Below are 21,796 nucleotides of genomic sequence, written 5' to 3' on the forward strand. Positions count from 1 at the left end.
GCATGAAACTTCTTCTTTGTTCTTAACGTTCTTTGGAGTGATCTTCAGTGTGAGATCTCACATCGGTTGGAGAGGTGATGAAACATTTCTTATAAAGGTGTAGAAATCTCTCCCTAGTAGAAGCGCTCTAAAACCGTGAGGTTGATGACAATACGTAACGGGTTAAAGAGGATAATATCTACTAGCGGTGGAGTTTAGCTACTACAAATAGTATTAGAGCTAGACATCCGAGATGTTCCAGCAAGGACACTGGGCTCCAAGGGGTGGATTATGAGATCCCACGTTTCCCTTATAAGAGTATTTCGTGTTGGGTTGTTCGATTCAGGCATNTTTTTTTTTTTTTTTTTTTTTTTTTTTTTTTTTTTTTTTTTTTTTTTTTTTTAATAATTTATTATTATAATGCTCTATCATTCAATTAAATCTTTTAAAATGTTCAAATTTTATCATCTTCTTTAACGTAACATACATGACAACCAGATTATGAAAACTAGTAGATGCAAAAAAAATAAAGCATTTATGGTGCCCTCATTGACCCGCCGTCAACTTTGAGAGTATATTCCAGACAAAGATGCCTAAGCGGCAAGCAATTGAGTTCAGTGTCAATAGGAGAACATGCCAAAAAATGAGTTCTGAAATTGGTAGAATGTTCACTTTAAATTTATATTGGGTCCGGAATTGAATACATTGTCAATCGTTAACGGTCACAACAGTTGAATATATTAAGCAACTACAAAATATCTCAACCGTGTAGAAAATGCGTAAGAACATAGTTCAGCATATAACTTGTTCCTCTACCCATACAAAGCTCTGGAATTACATAAATACAACAATCGACCACTTAATGAACTTTACATTAGTCCTAAACACATGATTTGGTTATCACTTCCACGATTATCATCTTCGTATCATCATGAAAGTTGTTCATGATGTCCAAAAAGAACCATATGATTGATCAGAATTCAAATGAGCCATCAGCTTCACCTAGGGTACATGGTGCGGGGTGAGCGACCTCCTCTTTCGCTGCCAATTTCGTCGTCAATTTCATGTGCATCTAAACAGAGACCATTATTGTTGACACTCCTTTCGGAACTGGCATTGCTGCTCGTTGCAAGAGGGGAGTCCGAAACACTGACAGTTCGGCTTCGAGATGGCCCAGATCGTACACTATACATTGAAGAAGCTGGAATATTTGTCATCAAGGGGCGTAAGTTACCTGGAATGCTTCGCCTTATATCCTGCTCAAGTAAAGTGTGGAATGTTAAACAAGAATATGCATTGAAAAGAAGTTCGTGCAGAAGTGTGACACTGCTTTGCGCTTGCGAAGTTTATACCAGAATGACGTTGTTAGAAAGGAAAGATAAAAATTTAATTCCACAACAAAAATCCCTTGAAAATAGATGGCATACCATGTGTCTTATGGCCATATCCAGAGACTTCTTAGACAGTGTTCTCCCAAAGCCCAAGCTATCTGGCGACGAGGACTTCCCAGACAGATTCCCACGAGGTGAATGCCTGTCATCTTGCTTGGGAGGCGCCAATTTGCGCATGCTTATTACCCTTTCAACCATTTTTGTCCCTACTAATACAGGACTTATGTTGTCATTAGCTTTAGCATGCATTCGGTTAATTGCAGGGACAGAGCCCCCACTAAAATGAATATTTCCATTAGGTGCACGTCCTCGAGACGGAGAGCATGATTGCCGTCTTGGCCTACTATTTGGAAGAGGTTCAACAGAAGAAGACCGTGCACTAGGTGCTCCAGGCCGACCCCTTGTGGCAGAAAGTGGTCTTTCAGGAAGTGATGTCCTTAAATTTGGTGGAGCATCGAGAGAGAAACCTGGCATCTCTGAAGGATTCCATGGTCTGGATTTTACTGTTGGGGAAGTTCCTCTTGATGGTACTTGATTCCTTGACGGAGTTGGAGATGGCTTTGAAATTGATGATGAAGACCTGACTAAGGAAACAGGTGCACTTGATGCACTTGATGCACTAGATGGTGTGGAAGGTCGACGAGTAGGAGTTGAGGCCCTTGATGTGGGCTTAGGTGGAGGTATAGTAGCTCTGGAAGACGGCGTCGGCGTTGATGATCTTGCTGTTGTTCTTGTTGGAGTGGAAGATCTTGCGGGAACTGACTTAGCAGAGGAAACAGTGGGCTTAGTCTTAGTAACTGGCTTGGCTGACGCAGCTGGCAGCTTATTTGAAGCTGCTGCAATCTTAGTCGAGGAAACTACTGGTTTATTGGAAGGCAAAATCGCACGGGAAGTAGGTGTTGAGGATCTGGAAGTTCTAGCTGTTGTGGTTAATGTAGGACGTCCAGTTGGGGTAGCAGGTCTCGATCCAGGGCCTCCGGATGATGAAGGCCGACGTATCCCTACACTTGAAGAGTTCAATGCTGGAGAAGAAGCTGGTTGTTTTGAGACCAAGTTGCTCCTCGTAGTAGGTTCTTGTTGGAGATTTGCGAGCTGAACCCAGAAAAGGAAAATAACTTAACAACTTGTTCAAAAACAGAAAAAATAATAACACAACATTAATACCTGTTACTGAAATGCGTGAGAAATGTTAAAAAGAATATCAGTTACGAGCATAAGATTGAAAATTCACTAGGTGCCATTCTATGTGTCATATGCCAAGCAAATAAAGAATTTAGGTCAGTAAATTTTTCCTTGGCCTATAAACGAAGAATCTAGATGACTTGCTCCGATTGTGAACAAACTATGACATTGACATAGACATCTTGGGAAAAAAAACATCAAATCTTCCTATTATCATCTCCAATGGAAGAAAAAATAAATACCCCGTTGCCTATCTTGAGTCATTTAATTTCCTAATGAGCGAAAGTTCCGGATTCCAGCTTTGTCCTCACTGGACTTCCCAAGAACCAGAGTTTCCAAAATGAAAGCAGCTTGGAAGGCTGAAATAACTATTTATCATGTACCACAACATCTATGTTTTTAAGAATCAAAGATGTCAAATCTCAATATATTCAACTTATTGAGCTTGACACTTGGGAAAGAACTTACTCTAGATTTCAGCACATTGGGACGACCCATTGGAGTAGTATGGCTCATTAAGACCCTTTCTGACTCCGTTTCCAAAGATGGAAAAAGAGGAGTTCCAGGAGGAGTTATAAGCCTGAAAACAGATCAAGCTCTGGTTAATTTAACTGGTTCAATTTGCACAAAGTAAAAGTCATAACCAATCATAAAACTACTAGGAAATAGGCATGAACCGTTTCTGAACCCACAAGAATATTTGCAGTAGGCATTCCATTCCTGGAAAATATACTCTTCACTATCGACATGTAAATGAAAACAGCCATGTCCAGACAGAAGCAAAAGGTACTTTCTTGATAACCTCGCTGCAACTACCAACCCCATTCCTTTCCCCACATATGAACATAAAGTTTCAAACAGTAATAAATCTAGCCGACAGGGAGAGTTTCTTCGGGGATCCCTATGATTATAAAGTTTCAATGACCCAAAACCTCATAGTCTGTGGCAAGTGGTAATCAACATAAATATTATTCTCTCGTGTCCGATATGTTGACAATGAAATCAACAGTTAAGCAAAATATTTGTTGTTTAAGAAGATTTTTTTTTTATATATAGTTGTGGTTAACCAGTGGTTGAATAGACTAACTCACACTCCTGGACTAATCCAATACTATTTAATTTGCTAGATAAATGGCAACCATACATTTGAGAACCTGTGACCTCAAAAACAACCAAATCCATAGATTGAGACGGCCACCACCAATCAAAGTGGCTTGTTCCAGAAATGAAATTGATCATAAATTTTAGGAATTCTAATTCTGAATCAAGGGTTGAGGTCGTGCAGTATGAAATTGAAACCCAAATTAACATCACAACTTGAGACGGAAGAGCCTCCTTTTCTTTCCATCCCCACCTATTCTAGACATGCCATTGTCATCCTCATCAATAAGCAAGAGCCAAAGGAATGGACCTCATCCATGCAGCGTATTATCATTCATATCACAAAGCACGTGATGCACAGTCAATAGACCAGAAAGCTTAGATAGGATTGTGTTGTAACAACTAAATGATAGCTAAACTAGAGCAGATATTGTCTGTTAACAAGAGGGTTTCTTGAAATTTTTCTACCCACGTCTTCAGAAACTTCTAAATGCCTATTTCATCGCACAACGTAAAAGAAACTCCTTTATTAACAAGGGTGTAAATCAGTAATGATCAAGTAGAAGTAAAGAGACCCAACAAAATTGCCATTGCAGAAAAATTAACAAATTGGAGACCCTCAACAGATTGGTCCATTCATATATCTCTCAGATTATAAAAATAACTCGTCAGGGCCACACTCTTTTCACCATGGTTCCATTTGGGAACACTCTCAAGTCAATTACTGATACTGTGATATTGAGTTTTTCTCAAAACTACCAATGATCAGTTAATCAAGGATAAAAACAGCAATCTTCTATGCAGAAATTTATTCAATAAACTAAAATGAGAAGTGAAAGGTGATAGCTTTACCAATCATAATCATTTTTATCATTATCAGAATTAAGAAAATCATCAGCACCAGTCTTGCGAGTAGGGGCAGGGGTCGCTGATGCGATATTAAAAATTGGAGACGTTCCTGGTTTTGTTCCTGCACAAAACAGAAAATTAAATGCGATAAAACGTAATTTCAGTAGAATTAGCAAAAGCATACGTCACAGTGGCTATACCTAAAGGCGCATCAAACTCTTCCGCGTGGTTCGATAAAAGATCATTCCTCTCCTTCTCACGCTTTCTCATTTCTAAGAACAACGCAAGCTCCTCCTCCTTATCTTTCCTCACCGACGCCCTTAGTCCTCCAACTTGCTGCTGCCGCTGCTTTACCGGCGCTTGCATTTGTGATTCCAAAGCCCTAAAACTACGATTCATTTTAAAATCCCCCAAGCTTCGTTGTCCAAAAATTTCAAAAATCACAAGCTGCAACACCGAGAGTACTTCGAAGCCAAAAACAAATAAACCACGCAGTTCGTTCACGTTTTCATCTCCCAGAATAACACCCATACCAAAGCATCGCGTCGACAGTACAACACCAAAATGCAAAACCACTTAGATCTGCAACAAAGCTCCCCGACCACAACACTTGAAAGCACAACCTAGTAGGTCAGTATTCCGCATCTAAATTCTCTTCTCCCACCGGAAGACTCTCTTAACTCCAAAACTCCAAAAAAAAAAAGAAGAAGTAGCTGTAGAAAGAAAGAGAAACAAAGAGGCGTCGAACTCAGAGAAGCAAGAATCAAGAGGAAGTGCTTGCGAAATCCGCCATTGTCGGTCGTGGATCAAGCTGAGAAAATCGAAAGAGGTGAAATTCAGAGGTGGAACGATGCCGTATGGAGTGCGAAACGGGGAAAACACGAGTGAGCTTATGAACCATGCTTTCTTTTCTCTCGCGCTGCTGTGATTCCTCTCACTTCAAGTCTACGTTTTGGTGTTGGGCCTTCTTTTAGGTGGGTCAATATTACACTGGATAATCACGATTTTACCCTTCCTTTTTCTTGCAGATATACCCCTGCATTTCGGCATTTTTCTCTTTTTCCCCTTTTCTTTTCGTATTTACAATTGAAACCAAAAACAAAGATTCTGAATAGGGTATTGTTTGGGGTCTGGTGTCGTGCACCAATCATTCCTTTGGCAATAATATATATATATATATATATATATATATATATATGGTTTGGTTGAAATTATGTTGTTATATTAAATTTTAATTTTTTTTAAAATGGGTTAATTTTATTAGGATAGAAAATGGTTTTTAAATAAAATGAGAAATAAAAGAAAATTTCCCCGCAAATTCTCGAAATTGAAAGGTTTTAGTTGTGCAGGGAAAATGGATGAAATCTGGACGATCACCATTGTAGGGTTTGCAGTAAAAAAGTGTGGTTTTTTTGTGAAGCACTTGAGGTTTGATCGCCCGCTTACTTCGAGGTAACCATTTTTCTTTTTCGACGGAGTTTTGGGGACTGCAAATTAAGTAGCAAAGAAGATGATGATTGTCTTCCTTAAAGCAATTACGTAGGAAATTCCGCTTTCAGGATCATTCTAAGGAATATGAATCAACCCGACCCCTCGCCAAAAACATGGATCAATTATATAACTTCGAATAAACAAACCCTTTATTGTGTTTTTTTGACCAATTGAGCTGTAGCCGTCACGATATTAGTTTTCAAATTCTATTTTCAATAGTTTAAGACAATTCTTGTACGAATTCGGAGTCTGAATATATGGTACTCTACCATTTCAGACCTTAGATTGATGCAGAAAGCGTCTAGAGACGATAGGTAATATTGGCGTTGCGACGGATATCGGAAATGGCCGGAAAGACGATGAGCGATGCGAGCAGTAGCAATTTTGGTGGCGCGGAGAGAGGGGAAAGTGTTGTTTATGACTGTAGAAGACGAAAATCCTCGTGTGGTTACTGCAAATCTGGCTCTCATGGGAGCATCACTCACGGTTCGATTGATTTTAATTATTTGTTGGGTTTTCTTTGGTACAAATTGCTTATTGTTTTCTGGTTTTTTCTGATTCTGATCTCCGTTTTGACGTATTTCTACTGCTTTTCTTTTGTACTGTGGGCTGTGATAGAATTACAAGTTCTGAATTGAACTACCAGTTGCTTTACTCTACAATTTTTGTTTTTCTTTTGTGCATCTTTACTCTGAATGATACACGAATTGTAGTTTTGCATGAGAGGAATCCACATTAAGTATATAATTTTCTGTGCTGCAATTCCGAAATTTAGAAGCTGAAAATCATTATTTTGTTGTCATTGTCGCAGGCCATAAGTGTTCCTGATTGGCTCTTATGTTGCCTTTTATCATCTTGCGTTTTTTTCATGGCAGGTTTATGGGCTCCAGATAATCTTACTGTTGATGACTACCAAGGTTTGTATTACTGTCTTTTCTTTCAGTCTTTTTAGGATCTCCTTTCTCGCTGCCATCACAGTTCATGCTGCATTGTAGATTTTGTCTGCAAAATATTCATCATGTTTTCATATTATCAATGTATTTTAGTATGGATGCTCGATCAGTTTCTGGTGATATTGTAATATAGGCTCTACAATTTTTCTTTAACCTATGCTCAACTTAAAGGTTCATAACTATTGTTTACTAAAATATTTTTACTTGTTCAACAGATCTCCTTGATCGTGGCTGGAGAAGATCTGGTTGTTATCTCTACAAACCTGAGATGGAAAGGACATGTTGCCCTTCTTATACAATCCGTTTGAAGGCATCTAACTTTGTTCCTTCTAAAGATCAACTACGAGTTTCTAGACGGTTTCAAAGGTGTGATCCTAAAGAATTCTGCTCTTTCAACATAGTGTTTGAGGTGGAAGATGTTGTCATTATTCACATTTAAAAATATTTGATTACTTGAGCAAATTGATCGCGGGGGGTGGGGTTGGTGAGTTAACGAGTAGCAGTTATAGAAATGAAAGCGTGTTCTATACTTTTTGTTGAATTCGACCTTTAGTGAGGGAAGACAATTTCTTTACCTTATTTCAGCGATTTATAATTAGTTTATAAGATCTGCTCTCTGTTTATAGTTAGTTTATAAGATCTGGTCTCAGTTTGGCTTGGTACATTTTATGCTCTTTTTCAATGTCGGTTTTTGAAATCTAGTTGGATGTGTTCCTATTTAGCATCTGATGAGTTTTTTTGTTTTAGATTTTTAGATGGTGAATTGGAGCATGATAAACCTGTGGAGATCACAGAAGTTTCAAGTGCTTCCGAGGGCAGTAGCTATGCACTTAATGGCAAATCTCACTCAGTAGAAAAGAACTCATTGTCCTTTAAAAATAACGAAAAGGAGGAAGATCGCTTTATGCTGCATCTGTCTGATAAGGTCAATGATGCCATAAGTTTATACACCAAAAGCAGCGATCTTCCCCGTAACATACAATTTCCAAGAGCTTCTGTCAAAAGGGTTTCCCATGCAAAGAAGAAAGTGCTGGTTCAAGGATCAAAGGATCTTGTATACTCCAGCAATGTTGCATTCCAATTGTCTGCCAGCATAAGGCGTGCCCAAGTTGGTGAGATGAAAGATGGTAACTTATCCTCATCAGAGAGTAATACAGCAGAAAATGAGTTCATTCCTAAAATAATTGCTGAAAAGCTGGTAAGTTATTTGAGCCAGGTCAATGAGGTATCCGGTTTCTCAATCAAAGCATGCAATGGACATATCAATTTTTATTCTGATAAAGGAGAAGCTTTCCTTCCGAAGAGTTCTGATAAGGCTACCATTTCTCAAGAAACTGCTAAAGCCAGAAGTAAAGATTCCAGTAGGGACAAGAACCCGAAATGTTCTTTGCAGAAGAGACGGAAGTTTGAGATACGCCTGAAACGGTCCAGTTTTGATCCAGTAGAATACGCTTTGTATAAAAGTTATCAGCTTCTTGTGCACAAAGATAGCCCAGATCGTATATCAGAAGCCTCATATCGAAACTTCCTAGTCGACACCCCCCTCAACTTTGTTCCCTCAACTGGTGATGGCACAGTTCCTCCCTGCGGTTTTGGTTCTTTTCACCAGCAATATTTGATTGATGGGAAGCTAGTTGCAGTTGGCGTTGTAGACATCCTTCCAAGGTGTTTATCGAGTAAATATTTATTCTGGGACCCTGACTATGCTTTCCTATCTCTGGGGAAGTATTCGGCCCTACAAGAAATAGAGTGGGTAAAACAGAATCAAGCACACTGTGCCAGTCTTCAATATTATTATCTTGGCTATTATATTCACAACTGTGGAAAGATGAAATACAAGGCAACATATTGCCCATCAGAGCTTCTTTGTCCACTTCGTTACACGTAAGTTTTTCTCTGTTCGTGGGGGATTATTGAGGCTGATTTGTTTACTTAAAAGGGTGAGGATAAAATTAATGTCTTGTTCTTCCCGGGTAGCTTGAGTCAGTTTGGGGGTTTTAGTTAGTAATTCCTTAATTTCCATGGCTATTGACATTAGACAAACACCAAGAGTAATAGAAGCTAAGTCAACAAATGTGGTCTAGAATTAGGAGCCATTGAGTAACTAGAAATTTGTTCGGTCATAAGTAACTCATTACTACCGATTAGTCATTTCAAATTTGACCCATGAGCTCTGTATCTCCTCAGGTGGGTTCCATTTCATGCTGCGAAGCCATTGCTTGATCAAAAATCTTATGTAGTCCTATCAGATTTTTCACTCCAACAAAATGGGGAATCGTCAGCACTTGACCAGGTACCGAACGATATGGAACTTGAACACGATACCGATTACCTGGAAGAACCAGATAATGATAATATGGACGAGGATGGGGAGATGGCTGAGGATTACTCGGACGAATCTGATGAGGACTTGGGCTCAGAAAGCCGTAGCCTGGCCTCTGAAATGGAAGATGGAGATGTAACAAATATCTTAATCGGCATAGGCAACTCCCGTATGAGATACAAGGACATAAAAGAAGCCATCTTCCCCTCTAGAAGAAGCTACGTAGAAAATCAGTTGGTTAGATACAAAAGAGTGGTTGGTAAAGAGCTCTCGGAAAGGATAGTTTATACACTCCAGTGACCGTCAATGCAACACTGCAGATTTCAATTCCTGAAGCTGTCTGAGAGCTGTCTCTGTTCATTGTTTATATGTTTACTTTGTCAGCTGTATTTGAACTTTCATTACAGACTGCTGAGGCATTTGAGTCTTCCATTTTCATTTTCCATTTGTCCATGTCAATGAGGAATCTTTTCTAGAGTTATGTTTGTGTTTTTACAATGTGTTCATGAATGTTTTCATGTGAAACACATTTTTTTTACGACAACTTCGGGTAAATGTTGATTAAATGTTTCTTTACGAACACTAACTTTTATATTTAACCAAAAGAAGGCCACAGATTTGACGACGAACATATCATGGGGTATTGCAAAGTAATAATCAGTAACATGAAGTTACAGAAGAATCAGAGTCAAATGATTCCTGTTCTGTTACAAACAGCAAGTTAGCTGCTGAAATGAGAAATGACAGATGAAGAACCAGTGAGTTGAAGCATATGAACATTGGAAGTGTGGAATGTACAGTTGGAATAATATGATTCACCATCTTCATCTTCTTCATCATCATCAAACTTCATCTGCATCACTTCCTCCACCATGAGCTGTTTCATGGCCATGAGCATGACTGACCCAGTAACTGGTTCCTCCAGGCCCTGAAACCTTGGACCTGTTCATCAAACAAAAAATGCATACATTCATAACTACTTCATAAAACCATGTAAGCATTTTTCATACTTCAAGGGTTAAACCATATGAACCAAATAACATCATTTTCTTAACTATGATCAAGATAGATGTTCTTCCCAGAATGTACATTTCAGAGCAGCTTCAAAACTCAAAGTAATGATTCAAAGCAAATATCTGTAGAATATTTTAGTCTAATCTGATGTACATTTACTTACCGCTCAAGTACCGACTTCCCTTCTTTGTACTTCTGGCTCTTTTCAAAGGCAGTTTCCTGAAGTGAATGATCAAAGATCACCAAAAGAAGTTAGCACAAATAAAAACATAACAGCATAGGACTTCTAGGTTCTTCTGATATCTTACATATGTCCATCCCACAATTGATCCACACCCAACACAGAAGATATCAGCAACGGTATGCATCCCTGTCATCATCATTCTCGTTTCTTTCACTCCAATAGAAACATTCACTCTGTTAAAAGGGAAAAAAGTGAAGATTAGTTTAAATTCTTATGCATATAGAGGATGATGAACCTTCACTACTAAAATGACAACACATTTACTTGAAATTGCGAGGGAAGAGCAGCAGCATATACAAAAGTTATGAATCCCAAAACTACATATTAAGAGCAGTTGATAAAAAATGTAAAATAAAAGGGGGATTGAACAAGTTAGGATTTGATCTCTATCCCCATTCTTTTAGTTAGTCATCGGGAAGAAACAAACAAGATTTGGGATCTTTAATGGAAACATTTGGCCAAATTACCACTGTGATCCAGGAAAACTTACACTTTACTGAAGAGGTAAGCTTTCCCATGTCTGGATTGGAAAGACTGAATAATAGAAACACAGGAAAAAATAAGTCAGAACACTTTCTCCAATGACATTCCCCAATATCTTTTAATCTGAAAATGAATACTCAAAGGGTAGACCCAACAAAGGGCATCAACAGAGCCAACAAATATACTCAATCAAAATCTTAACCAAATTTATAGATCATCAAGTTAAGAAAATGCCCCAAGAAGAAGCCTGGGGATGGGAGCTGATCCTTCTAATAACAACTTTTACAATTAAAACAGTCACACACCATAGTTTTCTTATCAAATTAAAGGATCGATCAATATCGTCAACGCATCAGAAACGTAATCTAAAGAAAAAATCAGATCAGAAATCAGAAATGAACAGTTAGTGTATCAAAACCTTGGAAACGATGTCCTCATAAAGAGCAAGATGGGTTCGGCAGTGCTTGCAGCTATAGATCCTTCCTTCAAGGTTCACCACGAACAACCTCCCCATGGCTTTGAAATCTCATACAAAATTGAAAAGGGGAAATGGGTTATCAGAAATTGAGTTGCTCAAGAAATCAGAACCAACAGAAAGAAGAAGAGGAAGAATCGAGTGGGAAACAAGGAAGAAATCGAAGAAAAAAAGGGAAATGAAAAGAAAGGGAAGAGAATGAGAAGGGAAGCTTACCTATGTTCTTGTGGGTAGTCGCAAGTTACAAGAAATGTGGACAGAGAAGTTTGGTTACGTCTCGCCAATTATAAATACCACTTTCTCTGTAAAAGACGGTCCCTTTACCCAATACGACGTGGATGCTAATGCAATCAACTGTTCGGCTTCATTTTTCCACTTGGATTTTTTTTATATATTTATATTATTTTCTCCTTAGCTTTTTGGGTTCATTTCTAAATTCCACTCAACCCCTCCATTCCATGTCGTTTCCCAATTCTCAGACAGAAACAGTGATTTCCATCGATCACTGCAAGCCCATTGCTAGTACGACCATGGAGCTGACTGGTGTCGGCGGCAGGCGGCGCGGACTGTGAGCTGTTGATAAAATTGGAGGGGTAAAGCCATCGTCGTGTTCAGCGAAGTCAGCAATGGGCGAAGGATTCGTGTCCTCTCTTCTCTCTCTCCAAAAAAGGAACAACAAAATCTAGAATGTGTTTTTTCGGTAAGTTGAACAGATCCGAATCTTCGACTTTAGAAAAAAAGCAGCCTTATCCATCTGCTCTTTCCAACTTCATAATTCTGGTTTTATCTATAAAGAAACAATTCGGAATTTATAGAAGTTAGAGATGAATTATTCATTTAACATTGTTAAATTTTAAATCAAAATTCATAATTAATAATTAAAAATCTATATTAGTAAACTGTTTAACTTATTAATCATTTACTTTAACCTTAAGGGTTCCCAACCAATGGTTAAGCCATCTTCAAATTAATTTCTTGGCATCCAAATCTTGCACAGTTGATGTCCCAGAGATTAGTTAAAGGTGTGTGCAAACTGGCTCGGACACATCCAAATGTTACATAGTCAAGTTGTTTGTCCCCGAGATTAGTCCGATGTGCGCAAACTGGCTCGGAAACCCATAAAATAAAATAAAGGTATTGAATATTGATCTGAATCAAGAGGAATATAGTGAATTGGTGTATCAGAATAGAGTAAGGTAAAAGGGTATAGGAGGACTCTTTTCTGAAGCTATAAATAAAGAAGGATTGTAGCATTAAAAATTTGAGATGGTTTCTTGTGTAAAGGGGAAGGGGTATGGTAGGCAGACCAGCAAACCTAAAAGCAAAACTAGAATTCCGAGACCAACATACTTCGAGTCGGGATCGGTGATTTCCTCAGAAAGTGGAGCGATTGGACCTCTCTGTAAGAAGAATATCAAAGCCACCCAATAAAATGCTACATCACTAAACAGTGAGCCTAGTCCTAGAAGAACAATCGAAACGCCTGTGATTCGAGCAGATGCCTGTTTAGAATGAGAACTTGATCAACAAGAATAAACTTTTCAGCTATAAATCAACTTGATCAACAGGGTTGATTTCAGGTGGCCAAGATGGAAAAGTTAACCATACCTTTCTTCCCCATATGGAGAAGGCAATTCTCCCACCATCAAGCTCTCCAGCAGGGATGCTGTTGATGGCATTGATGAGAAGTCCAGCCCAAGCCCATATTACAAGAGGGTTCACGGATATAGAAGTTCCTTCCTTCAGGGCATCGCCCAAAATTAGCTTTGCTGAGAAACACAAAGGATACCATAGATGTTAAATGTCTGCTACATGAACTTGGAAGACTGTGAAAGCATTAACTTAGTAAAGATCCAAACGCATGAGAAAAATTATGATTACCAAGACCACCGGCAAGAAATGACTCATGAAACACGGAAGCATCAACGACAACTCCAATGCCATCACTAGGTGGCAAGATGAAACCTAGAATGTAAAGAAGGAAGCCCACGGAAAACCCAGCTAACGGTCCTGCTAATGCCACTTTGAGCAGATCTTCACGCTTGGGTACAATATTAATGATCCTTGTGATTGCACCAAAGGCGCCTATCTGCAACCAAAACAGTTCACTAGATTCATAAATATATTTGGACAGCATTCTACACAAGTTGGCAGTCATTGAACGGAGAAAAAACAGCTGAAATCCGCTAGGAATATATTGATGAATTGTTCTATGATCAAAGAATACTTGCGGGAAAACTGTATATCACCTGCCAACTAGGAACAAAGTATGGAATCCCAAACTTAATTCCTGCTTCTCTTGCAACTAATATATGGCCAAGTTCATGTACTCCCAAAACAAGTGCAGTTACAAAAGCACCAGATATTCCATCTTTAAGCAACTCAAGGTTGTCAAAAGTCGATCTGCCACAAAAATAATGCATCTAAAAATTCAAATGAGGTCATGAAGCAGCAACAAAGACCTTCCCCAGTAGATAAAAATTCTCTTAATGACGACACGTAAAAAAACATTGTACAATAGGAGCAGCAGATTTACATAAAAAGAAATGGGAAAAACTTATAACTAAAAAATTCAATTATTGAACAGAAGATAATACTAAAAGTGCAAGTGCTTATAGGACATTTTTCATACAGTAAGTTGGATTGTAATGCAGGCACATTTCGAAGAAGTAGGGTAAATACAGTAACCAGTCCAAAAGCGGCAGCAGCAAACCATTCTGGGACAGCTGCAAATTTTTAACTTTAATGTGAATGTCCTTATTCTCTCTAACTCGCAACTCCCACAAGGGTAAATAGCATCAATCACAAACTCAATGCTCACCTGTTGTCTCGGGTTGCAGGGTCTTTCGTGGGACAACAACAGCTACAGGTTTATCATCCTCTGGATTAACTAAAAGAAAAAGCTTATATACATCCCCAAATTTATCCTGTACAGTTCCCGGAATATTAAGTAAGCGACTAATTACTTAGTGATATTTAAGAATCAGTAACATAAAGACAAATGCAGACATAGAGATACCTCCATTCTCCTCCTTATCTTTTCGTAGCTCTTAGCAGCCTCTCCTCGCAAATTTCCTTTAAACAAGACTCCACCCTAGCAGAAGATACCACAAAAAAAAAAAAAAAAAAAAAAAAAAAAAAAAATACATGCTTGGTTAGGATATTCATATTCGGCCATCCAGGTCGTTTTGTCCACTCTATATTAAGTAGTTTCAAACATCTCTTCTTTTACTTATTCACATATTATATACAATTCACACGATATCAGTTGCAAGTTTTATTAGAAGTTAAATTTGTGTATGGAATTTTCACGTGTTAAAAAACTTATTTGAGAGAGAGTAGGTAAACTAGTACTAGATTATGTTAGTGGCTAACATATATAGCTCCATTCCAGCCCAACCCCTACTTTCATATTAATTATAAAAATTCAAAGAAAAGTAGAAAATCACGAGGCATAAATAAGAAGATTAGATATATAATCAACTCACCTCATATGGATCCTGACTTGTCACAAAGAAAGTATCAAATCCAAATACTTGGTTCTTAAGAATTTCAATTGTTTCTCGGGGAATTCTGAACGATTCATCCAGTTGTTGTGGCTGTTGGCAATTTTATCAAACGAATAACAGGTGAGGTATGGAGCATGAAAACTTTCCTTTTAGAGTGTTACAAGAAAAATACAGCAACAAACTATAAGTACCTTTAGTCCTGGAAGTGGAGATCCACTAGCAACTTCTACATTATCAATATCCTGTTTCAAAGTTTAAAAGCACTTCAAACACATTGAGGACACAGACTAAGTTTGTAATCACCCCTTCTCTGACACTTCAAGAAGATTTGATTTATAAAATGAAGTGGTGACTCATAAGCCGGATTCTGATGGTGAGATTAAGATAAGACCTCCTATGTTTTATTAATTACAACAACTGAATTATATACCCTTGCTGGATCAGTATTTATACCGAGTATAGGACTTGGTGTACACTCAAGTGCACCATGCAATAAAGATTTACAGGCTTCTGTTGGAAGAAGACAAAACTCTGACTTATATTCTATAAAAAAGCATCATTTAGAACTCATTTCCGGACAAAGCACGAATGTCTATTTCAGTCGGCAGTAGCTTCTCGAGAACACTTTCTAGCCAGAAACTGATTTCCAAGCTAGTTTCATTACGTATAAGGGTTGCAAATGGCTAGAAATACCATACCTGGATGTCACCTTGGTCCTTGTTTTCAACATTATTGACTCCATCAACCGCCTGAGGATCAAGCTGAAATTTATCTTCTGTGAAGGAGTCGGAGAAAGATGGCTGATCCCGACCTTCAGAACCATCTTCTTCCTACAAATTGAGGTATAGTCTAATTAACCCGTTTAACCATTTACAAGAATGAGTGAAATATAGGTAAATGTCACTAGACAAGTAAAACATCTACTTCCAATTGCAAATACACACTCCCTTCAAGCATCCAACGCCAATTGTGGAAATAATTTCTACGTTACAAATAAACATGTAGTTTAAGAAGACTGACCATGACAAACAGAAAAATATGTCACTAAACAAGTAAAAAGGATTCAGCTGCAAAGTTACGAATACCTTATCATTATTGCCATCTGGTTCAGTCTGCGTTTCGGTAACTCTACAAGAAACCCCTCGCTTCGCACGGCTATCAGTAACAACACTACAAACAGAAGAACAACGAATTTAATACCCTTACAGCCCTGCATTACGAGCCTCCAATTAGAAACTAAGCAAGTTACCTGGAGACCTGATAGAGCTTGAGGCTGTAATGACGAATCCGTTGCTCCCTGAAGCCAGTAAACGAAGGCAAACAAGGATTGAAACGAACGTAACAGCAAGAGCTGCACTGAGACAGGGGGAAGGAATTCCCACGAAAAGTTGCAGGAAAATTCATTTAAGAAAGTACCCGCGAAACTACTGAAGCTAACCCAGTAGATTAAATAGCTCCATTGATTAGAAAAATAGCTCCCAGCGATTGTGAGCTGTTTGACTGAAAATTTCGCGGGGATTCGATGACCCAGTGGGATGAGGAAGATTCTGTCTTGGGGTGCTAGTCTTATCCGTGAGAGAAACGAGGAGATAAATTGCAAAATGAATTATCCGGAAAAACGAAAACCGAATCGAAATGGGCATATTCGTAAAATATGTATGAATTCCAACATCAATACTTCAATCCTCGCACACGATAAGACTTTTGAAAGTGTATTAATTTTCACTTTTAACTTTCGAGATTATGAAATCAACTCTTGGTAGAAACACATTGTAATTATCTATTTTCTAAAAATCTCAAATAACACAATGGTTATTCTTGAAACTAAAACCTATTCAAGTTAATGTAAATATCGAAATACTCATCCAATGTAAAAAACACAAAGATGAAAGAGACAAGATTTGGCTGATTAATATGTGCACATCAGGAGGGGAAGTCTGATGCTCTTCTGTGTACGCCTTCGATATTTATACAGTAGAGAGACAATTCAATGATGGGCAGTTGTTGGGGCCTTGGGTGGACACTGGTAGCACTCCGCAAAAACCCCAAAAGTGTCGACTTGCTTGATGAAGTTGGCTATGCTAGCCCACCCTCCAAATCCAAACCCAACGACCAGGACCCAGACCACTATAAAACTGTTCACCACATACATGGCTACCCAGCTAGGGAGGAAGAAGGGAAGTTTCTCTGCAGCATTCTGCACCCAAAGTAGATTCTACTATCACCATCTTCATCCATCTAAATTTATACAGGGGTTTACGACTATGGTAACTTCTTGGTTCGCTTCATTAGAATTCTACATATCATTAAAGGCTGAATCACAGGTAACAAACAGAATATTCAACCAGTTTGCATTAAATAAGGAATGTTCTGAACAAAGCACATGGTAAAAACAGCTCAAGACTATGTAAGGAATGTTCTGAACTCTTAACCAAGTTTGCATTAAATTTTCAATGATTCAACTATTAGCTTAGATTGCAAAATTATTGGAAATTTAGACCAAATCAAACTATGACCCAGTAAATGATATGGTCAAGAAGTGATGGGAGATTGAATACATAAGTATTATGTAAAATGTAATTGAAGAAATGAAATAGAAGGATAAAGAGACAAAGGCATTTACCTGTCGGGCAGAGGCAGATCTGAAAGTGAGCATGTGTGCTAAAGAAGGGATGATGTAGACGGTGAAGCTAACCAGAAGCGCCCCCACCGCAGAGTTGATGGGTCCGAAAAAGGGGAAAATAATGGCCAAAAACCAAATGGGTATCACAACCGGTAATCGGGCAAGCGCCCTCAGACACATGCTCTTTGAATCATGCATTCCAATCACTTTCTCCCACACGAAATACAACGGCGTACAAGCAAACCCAAATGTTACAAACTGCACACCAACCGTTCGATCAAATGCATAAACAAAAAAAAAATAGTGAGAAAATCAAAATTCGCAATGAGGAGTAAGAACTATGGAACTGAAAGACAATGCTCTTGTTTTCATGCATTCCAATCACTTTCTACCACACAAAACAAAACGGGATGCAAGCAATCCCATATGTTATGAACTGCACCCAACCGTTTGACGTCAAATCAAATTTGCAATGAAATTTAGGTAGTATAAACAAACCTGATGAATGAGCATGAAAACGACGGCGGCGGTACGCCATCCGCTGACGGGAAGAAGAGAGAAGGCGTTGGAGTGAGCAAGGAGTTGGTCGCCGAAAGCCCAGTAGACAGCGGCAGCGGAGGGGATGGTTAAAGTGAAGACGTAAAGAGTGGCAGTGAAATAAATAGTCTTGAATTTTCGAGGCTTCCACATGGCGTCCATTATTTCCCTAACGCGCCAAATTTCCCTTTTCAGATTTTTCTTTTTCTCGTATCAAATTTGAAATTTAATAAAATTAAAAAAAAATAAATACTTTTGGCCCAAAATTCACAATATTTTAATAAAAAAAACTATATCTTTTTTAATTTTAACTACTCTTATTAAAAAATTCATTTATATTTTTTTAATTTTAACTACTCTTATTAAAAAATTCATTTATAACCGTGAGATCCCACAACAGTTGAAGAGTGGAACTAATGTCAACAACAGGCTAAGCCTCCAAAAGGGGTGGATTGTGATATCACACCTATGTGTGTAGAAGGAAATGAAACAGTTTTTATAGAGGCGTGTAAAATACCCATTTTAAAATTTTAAGAGGAAGTTCAAAAATGAAAGCTTAAAGAGTGTCATATACGCCAACGGTGGGGCTAACGGTGGGGCTAACGGTGGGCTTGAGCTGCTTACACAGTGATGGCGTGGCCACCAAAAGTGTAGAGTATGTTGGTTGCACCAGTGAAGTAGAGCACCATTTTGGTTGGACCTGAATGTTTGACCCCTTCCACCTTCAAAACATTCAAAAAAGAACTAAAAAAACCATCATAAAATCCAAAAAAGGCATAAAAAAGGAGCATTGATTGGATGAGTGAAGAGACCTGGCGATGAAGAAGAGCTGCAATGGTCAAATACCAAGCAGTGTAAGTGGTCATTCCAAGGCCAAGGAAAGACGCTATTCTATAGTTGTGATAAGATGGCACAAACACAGTCGTGGCACAGCACGCTCCAAATATGTAAGTCCATGTCCTCTTCTCCAGCTTGTCATTTATGTAATATATGTTGCTGCCAATGCCATTCACAAACACACGCATTACAGTTCAAACCCAACAGAGAACAGGCGCTATGGAGGTGTGGAGTGGTGTATGCACCTTGCACAAGCTATTAGCTGAATGACAGCGCCAAAGAGGAGGAAGGTACAGCTGAAAGCCAGGCCAGCAGCCTTCCAGTATGGACCCAACAGCCCATCCAGCACTTCAAACCACTGAATTAACAAATAAATTCATCAAGAAAATGCACAAAAGTTCCCAATTTGCTGGTGGGATGTTCTAACCTGAATGACATGGTTCTTGAAGCTAACATTCTCCTTTTCCTTTCGTGTTCGATACTCAACGTACAGAATGCTAATCAAATATGCAGTCCAGCTTCCCATAATGCCGTAAAATACTTGAAATATGATGCCTGAGAGCATTCCCAGTTGAGAGAAAGAGTATGGCAGAGATAACAGCACCTGAGCGACCTGTAAAAAGAAAAGACTTGAACAAAAGTGATGGGTTTTTGTGGGATTGGTAAGTTTTGAAGCTTTGGGACCTGATTTGATGCACAATTGAACCAGGCGTCATAAACAGAGCCTCCATGCCAGAGGAGGCTTTTGAAGCTAAATGGTAATTCATTCGCCTTATCTTCTCCATCGCTCTCATTTGATTCAACCATGGTTTGATTCTGCCCTGAGAAACTGGCTTCTTCAACCTGTTTGGATATTGTCATGTTCTTGATGAATCTAGACAGAGAGGACCATAAAAATCGAGCAAAAATTTAAACTTTTGATGACCCGAATAGGGGAAGGAAAGGAGAGTTGACGAATTAAAGGAAAATACGCAGCCAAAAAGGGAAAAGAAACAGAGTGCATTACAAAGACGCCTGCTGCCATATCTGAGTATCAATCCCGATATTAATTGCTAGCCGCCGCCGGCCAACGCAGACCGGCGGCATGCACCGGTAATCAAAATGGCTTTCCATATCATGAAGTTTAGTTAATTAAACGGATAATAAGGTCGCGTTTGGGGCACACGCGACATAATTTCATTTTCTGGGCCAGCTGGGATTGCGGTTGAATTGAGTTGGGCCGTTTCATGGGCTTTGTCACAACGTTTGTTCACTAAAGCCCAATCAAACTACGATACAGTGTTATTTAAAAATAATATATATATTTTTTAAATCTTTATTTTTCTAGGGATCTAAATGGAATTTTTATGACAAAAATAATTTATAAAAACAATTTAGTTTCATATAAAGTATGTGACGTGGAAAATACGTAGAGTACCAAACATATGACATGGTTGCACAGTAGTATGTCGTATGGTTGTGGTTTCCATACGAGCCTCTAACTTCAAATACGATAGTACATATCAATTATCGTAAAGCATTATTCAGACGTATAGATGAACATAAAAATTTGAATATCTAACCTCAAATGAATATAACATATGATAATTATCTTTTATTTTAATTTTTAAATACTGTCAAAAGAACGATGCATCGAATTCGAAAGAGTTAATTTTGGGTTTTTATGACCAGTAAGTAAGAAATTAGTATATATTCCATACGCTCTTTTCATTCCAACCACTCCCCAATAAATGGCTTAGGCTTCAAGGAATTTCACCTTCTAATTCACTCAACAACCTCCCCTTCATCCAAATTGCTATGCCATTTTGGGTACCATTTTATCTCCAGCTACACGAATATTTAAGATCATTGACTGATTTTTTTGCAGTTTATTTTTACTTCGTTTGAATTTTATTTAAATCTTTCAACTTTTAAAATTATTCCATTTTAATAGCTGGGATTCGAATCTTTAAAGATTTTATTTTAATTTATGGTGACTTTGATTATTTATTTATTTAATTCAGATATGGAACGTCCATGAGGTAAAATAATAGTTATAAATATTCCTTTTAACAATTAATTTACAATTACCATCGAATTAACCACTAAATATATTTATTTATTTATTTTTGCTAATTTAGTCATATAGAATTAAAATTTAATGCCCCATTTTCAGGCGCAACATGTGTTCGGCTGTTTTGAATCATCTCTAAAGTCAACAAAACTACACGCCGCATGTTCCACAGCCCCCAACATTTTTTTCACAATTGTTTTTTTTTTTAATTTGTATAATATATATAATAAAGTACGTGGCATAAGTTGCCCGTGATTAGATACTTGATATCGATTAATGGGGATTTATGGGATAAGTTGGTCAGCTTTAAGGCCTGTATAATGACGCTATTAAATAAATTAAAATAGCTTATGAGTTGATTACTGTTTAATATTAATTTTGACTGGTACCTTTACAAGACGTGTAAGCCAACATGCCATTTCTAAATCCAACTGTACAGCCACGTGGGACAATGGGCGTGGCCTTTTTGGCACCGCCTGTGCAGTCAGATATGTCCGCGTGTGATCCGACAGCTGGAATTGATTATCAGTTGGCGGAACACGTGATCGCCATACCACGTGTCGGCAACCGAACATGCGTGATTTGTGATTGTGATTACTTAGTTGGCGGGAGAGGGAGGAAAGGAAAAAGAAAGCGATCCGAGTCAGACACCAATTGGGAAAGCTTGAAGTGGGTGGCTGGTATCCGAGTCAGTAGGTTCAGCGAGTAGTAGTTTGACACGTGGTACTGGTGTAATTTGATTGGAATGGGCG

The 21,796-nt window shown here is 38.3% G+C and overlaps 5 protein-coding genes across 8 annotated transcripts; 1 reads left to right on the forward strand and 4 right to left on the reverse strand.

Annotated features, from left to right (window-relative positions):
- Positions 1 to 626: 626 nt before the first annotated feature.
- LOC111809032 (flocculation protein FLO11-like) lies at positions 627 to 5,459 on the reverse strand. The gene is made up of 5 exons (XM_023695350.1): positions 4,703 to 5,459; positions 4,506 to 4,623; positions 3,021 to 3,132; positions 1,407 to 2,462; positions 627 to 1,235 (listed from the first exon to the last, which is right to left on the reverse strand). The coding sequence occupies exons 1-5, from the start codon at positions 5,031 to 5,033 to the stop codon at positions 978 to 980; spliced, it is 1,875 nt and encodes a 624-aa protein (XP_023551118.1). The 5' UTR covers positions 5,034 to 5,459; the 3' UTR covers positions 627 to 977.
- Positions 5,460 to 5,789: 330 nt separating this feature from the next.
- LOC111809033 (arginyl-tRNA--protein transferase 2-like) lies at positions 5,790 to 9,807 on the forward strand. 2 transcript variants are annotated; one of them, XM_023695351.1, is made up of 6 exons: positions 5,790 to 5,954; positions 6,271 to 6,479; positions 6,869 to 6,910; positions 7,162 to 7,312; positions 7,694 to 8,830; positions 9,134 to 9,807. In XM_023695351.1, exons 2-6 carry the CDS (start codon positions 6,338 to 6,340, stop codon positions 9,567 to 9,569), a joined length of 1,908 nt encoding a protein of 635 aa, XP_023551119.1. In that variant the 5' UTR covers positions 5,790 to 5,954; positions 6,271 to 6,337; the 3' UTR covers positions 9,570 to 9,807. The 2 variants fall into 2 exon arrangements, with proteins under 2 accessions (XP_023551119.1, XP_023551120.1); XM_023695352.1 differs by having other exon boundaries at positions 6,288 to 6,479.
- Positions 9,808 to 9,902: 95 nt separating this feature from the next.
- LOC111809037 (protein yippee-like) lies at positions 9,903 to 11,959 on the reverse strand. 2 transcript variants are annotated; one of them, XM_023695357.1, is made up of 6 exons: positions 11,702 to 11,959; positions 11,429 to 11,535; positions 11,018 to 11,061; positions 10,592 to 10,700; positions 10,447 to 10,502; positions 9,903 to 10,211 (listed from the first exon to the last, which is right to left on the reverse strand). In XM_023695357.1, exons 2-6 carry the CDS (start codon positions 11,522 to 11,524, stop codon positions 10,112 to 10,114), a joined length of 405 nt encoding a protein of 134 aa, XP_023551125.1. In that variant the 5' UTR covers positions 11,525 to 11,535; positions 11,702 to 11,959; the 3' UTR covers positions 9,903 to 10,111. The 2 variants fall into 2 exon arrangements, with proteins under 2 accessions (XP_023551125.1, XP_023551124.1); XM_023695356.1 differs by having other exon boundaries at positions 11,429 to 11,526; positions 11,702 to 11,953.
- A 650-nt stretch (positions 11,960 to 12,609) lies between these two features.
- LOC111809034 (probable zinc metalloprotease EGY2, chloroplastic) lies at positions 12,610 to 16,625 on the reverse strand. Its single transcript, XM_023695353.1, has 12 exons — positions 16,244 to 16,625; positions 16,080 to 16,164; positions 15,693 to 15,824; positions 15,186 to 15,236; positions 14,974 to 15,084; positions 14,505 to 14,579; positions 14,307 to 14,412; positions 14,118 to 14,211; positions 13,735 to 13,888; positions 13,367 to 13,574; positions 13,094 to 13,254; positions 12,610 to 12,987 (listed from the first exon to the last, which is right to left on the reverse strand). The coding sequence occupies exons 1-12, from the start codon at positions 16,396 to 16,398 to the stop codon at positions 12,739 to 12,741; spliced, it is 1,581 nt and encodes a 526-aa protein (XP_023551121.1). The 5' UTR covers positions 16,399 to 16,625; the 3' UTR covers positions 12,610 to 12,738.
- Positions 16,626 to 16,705: 80 nt separating this feature from the next.
- On the reverse strand, positions 16,706 to 19,905 carry LOC111809036 (auxin transporter-like protein 1). 2 transcript variants are annotated; one of them, XM_023695354.1, is made up of 8 exons: positions 19,676 to 19,905; positions 19,419 to 19,604; positions 19,237 to 19,349; positions 18,967 to 19,150; positions 18,779 to 18,876; positions 18,116 to 18,323; positions 17,618 to 17,875; positions 16,706 to 17,191 (listed from the first exon to the last, which is right to left on the reverse strand). In XM_023695354.1, exons 1-8 carry the CDS (start codon positions 19,850 to 19,852, stop codon positions 16,982 to 16,984), a joined length of 1,434 nt encoding a protein of 477 aa, XP_023551122.1. In that variant the 5' UTR covers positions 19,853 to 19,905; the 3' UTR covers positions 16,706 to 16,981. The 2 variants fall into 2 exon arrangements, with proteins under 2 accessions (XP_023551122.1, XP_023551123.1); XM_023695355.1 differs by lacking the exon at positions 16,706 to 17,191 and adding an exon at positions 17,198 to 17,307.
- Positions 19,906 to 21,796: the final 1,891 nt, after the last annotated feature.

The sequence above is a fragment of the Cucurbita pepo genome, chromosome LG13 (assembly GCF_002806865.2).
Source record: "Cucurbita pepo subsp. pepo cultivar mu-cu-16 chromosome LG13, ASM280686v2, whole genome shotgun sequence".
NCBI lineage: Eukaryota > Viridiplantae > Streptophyta > Magnoliopsida > Cucurbitales > Cucurbitaceae > Cucurbita > Cucurbita pepo.

Bases quoted from the DNA above. Each gene is read 5' to 3' on its own strand.
- LOC111809032 (XM_023695350.1), bottom strand. From the start codon at position 5,033: ATGGGTGTTATTCTGGGAGATGAAAACGTGAACGAACTGCGTGGTTTA. The intron at 2,463-3,020 runs GTAAGTTCTTTC...TTCTGGGTTCAG, and splicing joins CCAATGTGCTGAAATCTAGA to CTCGCAAATCTCCAACAAGA. The intron at 1,236-1,406 runs GTATGCCATCTA...TTACTTGAGCAG, and splicing joins ATATGGCCATAAGACACATG to GATATAAGGCGAAGCATTCC.
- LOC111809033 (XM_023695351.1), top strand. From the start codon at position 6,338: ATGGCCGGAAAGACGATGAGCGATGCGAGCAGTAGCAATTTTGGTGGC. The intron at 6,480-6,868 runs GTTCGATTGATT...TTTTCATGGCAG, and splicing joins TCATGGGAGCATCACTCACG to GTTTATGGGCTCCAGATAAT. The intron at 7,313-7,693 runs GTGTGATCCTAA...TTTTTGTTTTAG, and splicing joins GTTTCTAGACGGTTTCAAAG to ATTTTTAGATGGTGAATTGG.
- LOC111809037 (XM_023695357.1), bottom strand. From the start codon at position 11,524: ATGGGGAGGTTGTTCGTGGTGAACCTTGAAGGAAGGATCTATAGCTGC. The intron at 11,062-11,428 runs GTTTTGATACAC...TCTATTATTCAG, and splicing joins ATGAGGACATCGTTTCCAAG to TCTTTCCAATCCAGACATGG. The intron at 10,503-10,591 runs GTAAGATATCAG...CATTCACTTCAG, and splicing joins CAATTGTGGGATGGACATAT to GAAACTGCCTTTGAAAAGAG.
- LOC111809034 (XM_023695353.1), bottom strand. From the start codon at position 16,398: ATGAATTTTCCTGCAACTTTTCGTGGGAATTCCTTCCCCCTGTCTCAG. The intron at 15,825-16,079 runs GTATTCGTAACT...CTCAATTTGTAG, and splicing joins CAGATGGCAATAATGATAAG to GAAGAAGATGGTTCTGAAGG. The intron at 14,413-14,504 runs GTATCTCTATGT...GGAACTGTACAG, and splicing joins AGATAAGGAGGAGAATGGAG to GATAAATTTGGGGATGTATA.
- LOC111809036 (XM_023695354.1), bottom strand. From the start codon at position 19,852: ATGACAATATCCAAACAGGTTGAAGAAGCCAGTTTCTCAGGGCAGAAT. The intron at 19,605-19,675 runs GTCCCAAAGCTT...TTCTTTTTACAG, and splicing joins TCAATTGTGCATCAAATCAG to GTCGCTCAGGTGCTGTTATC. The intron at 17,192-17,617 runs GTAAATGCCTTT...CTTTGGGTGCAG, and splicing joins GATCTGCCTCTGCCCGACAG to AATGCTGCAGAGAAACTTCC.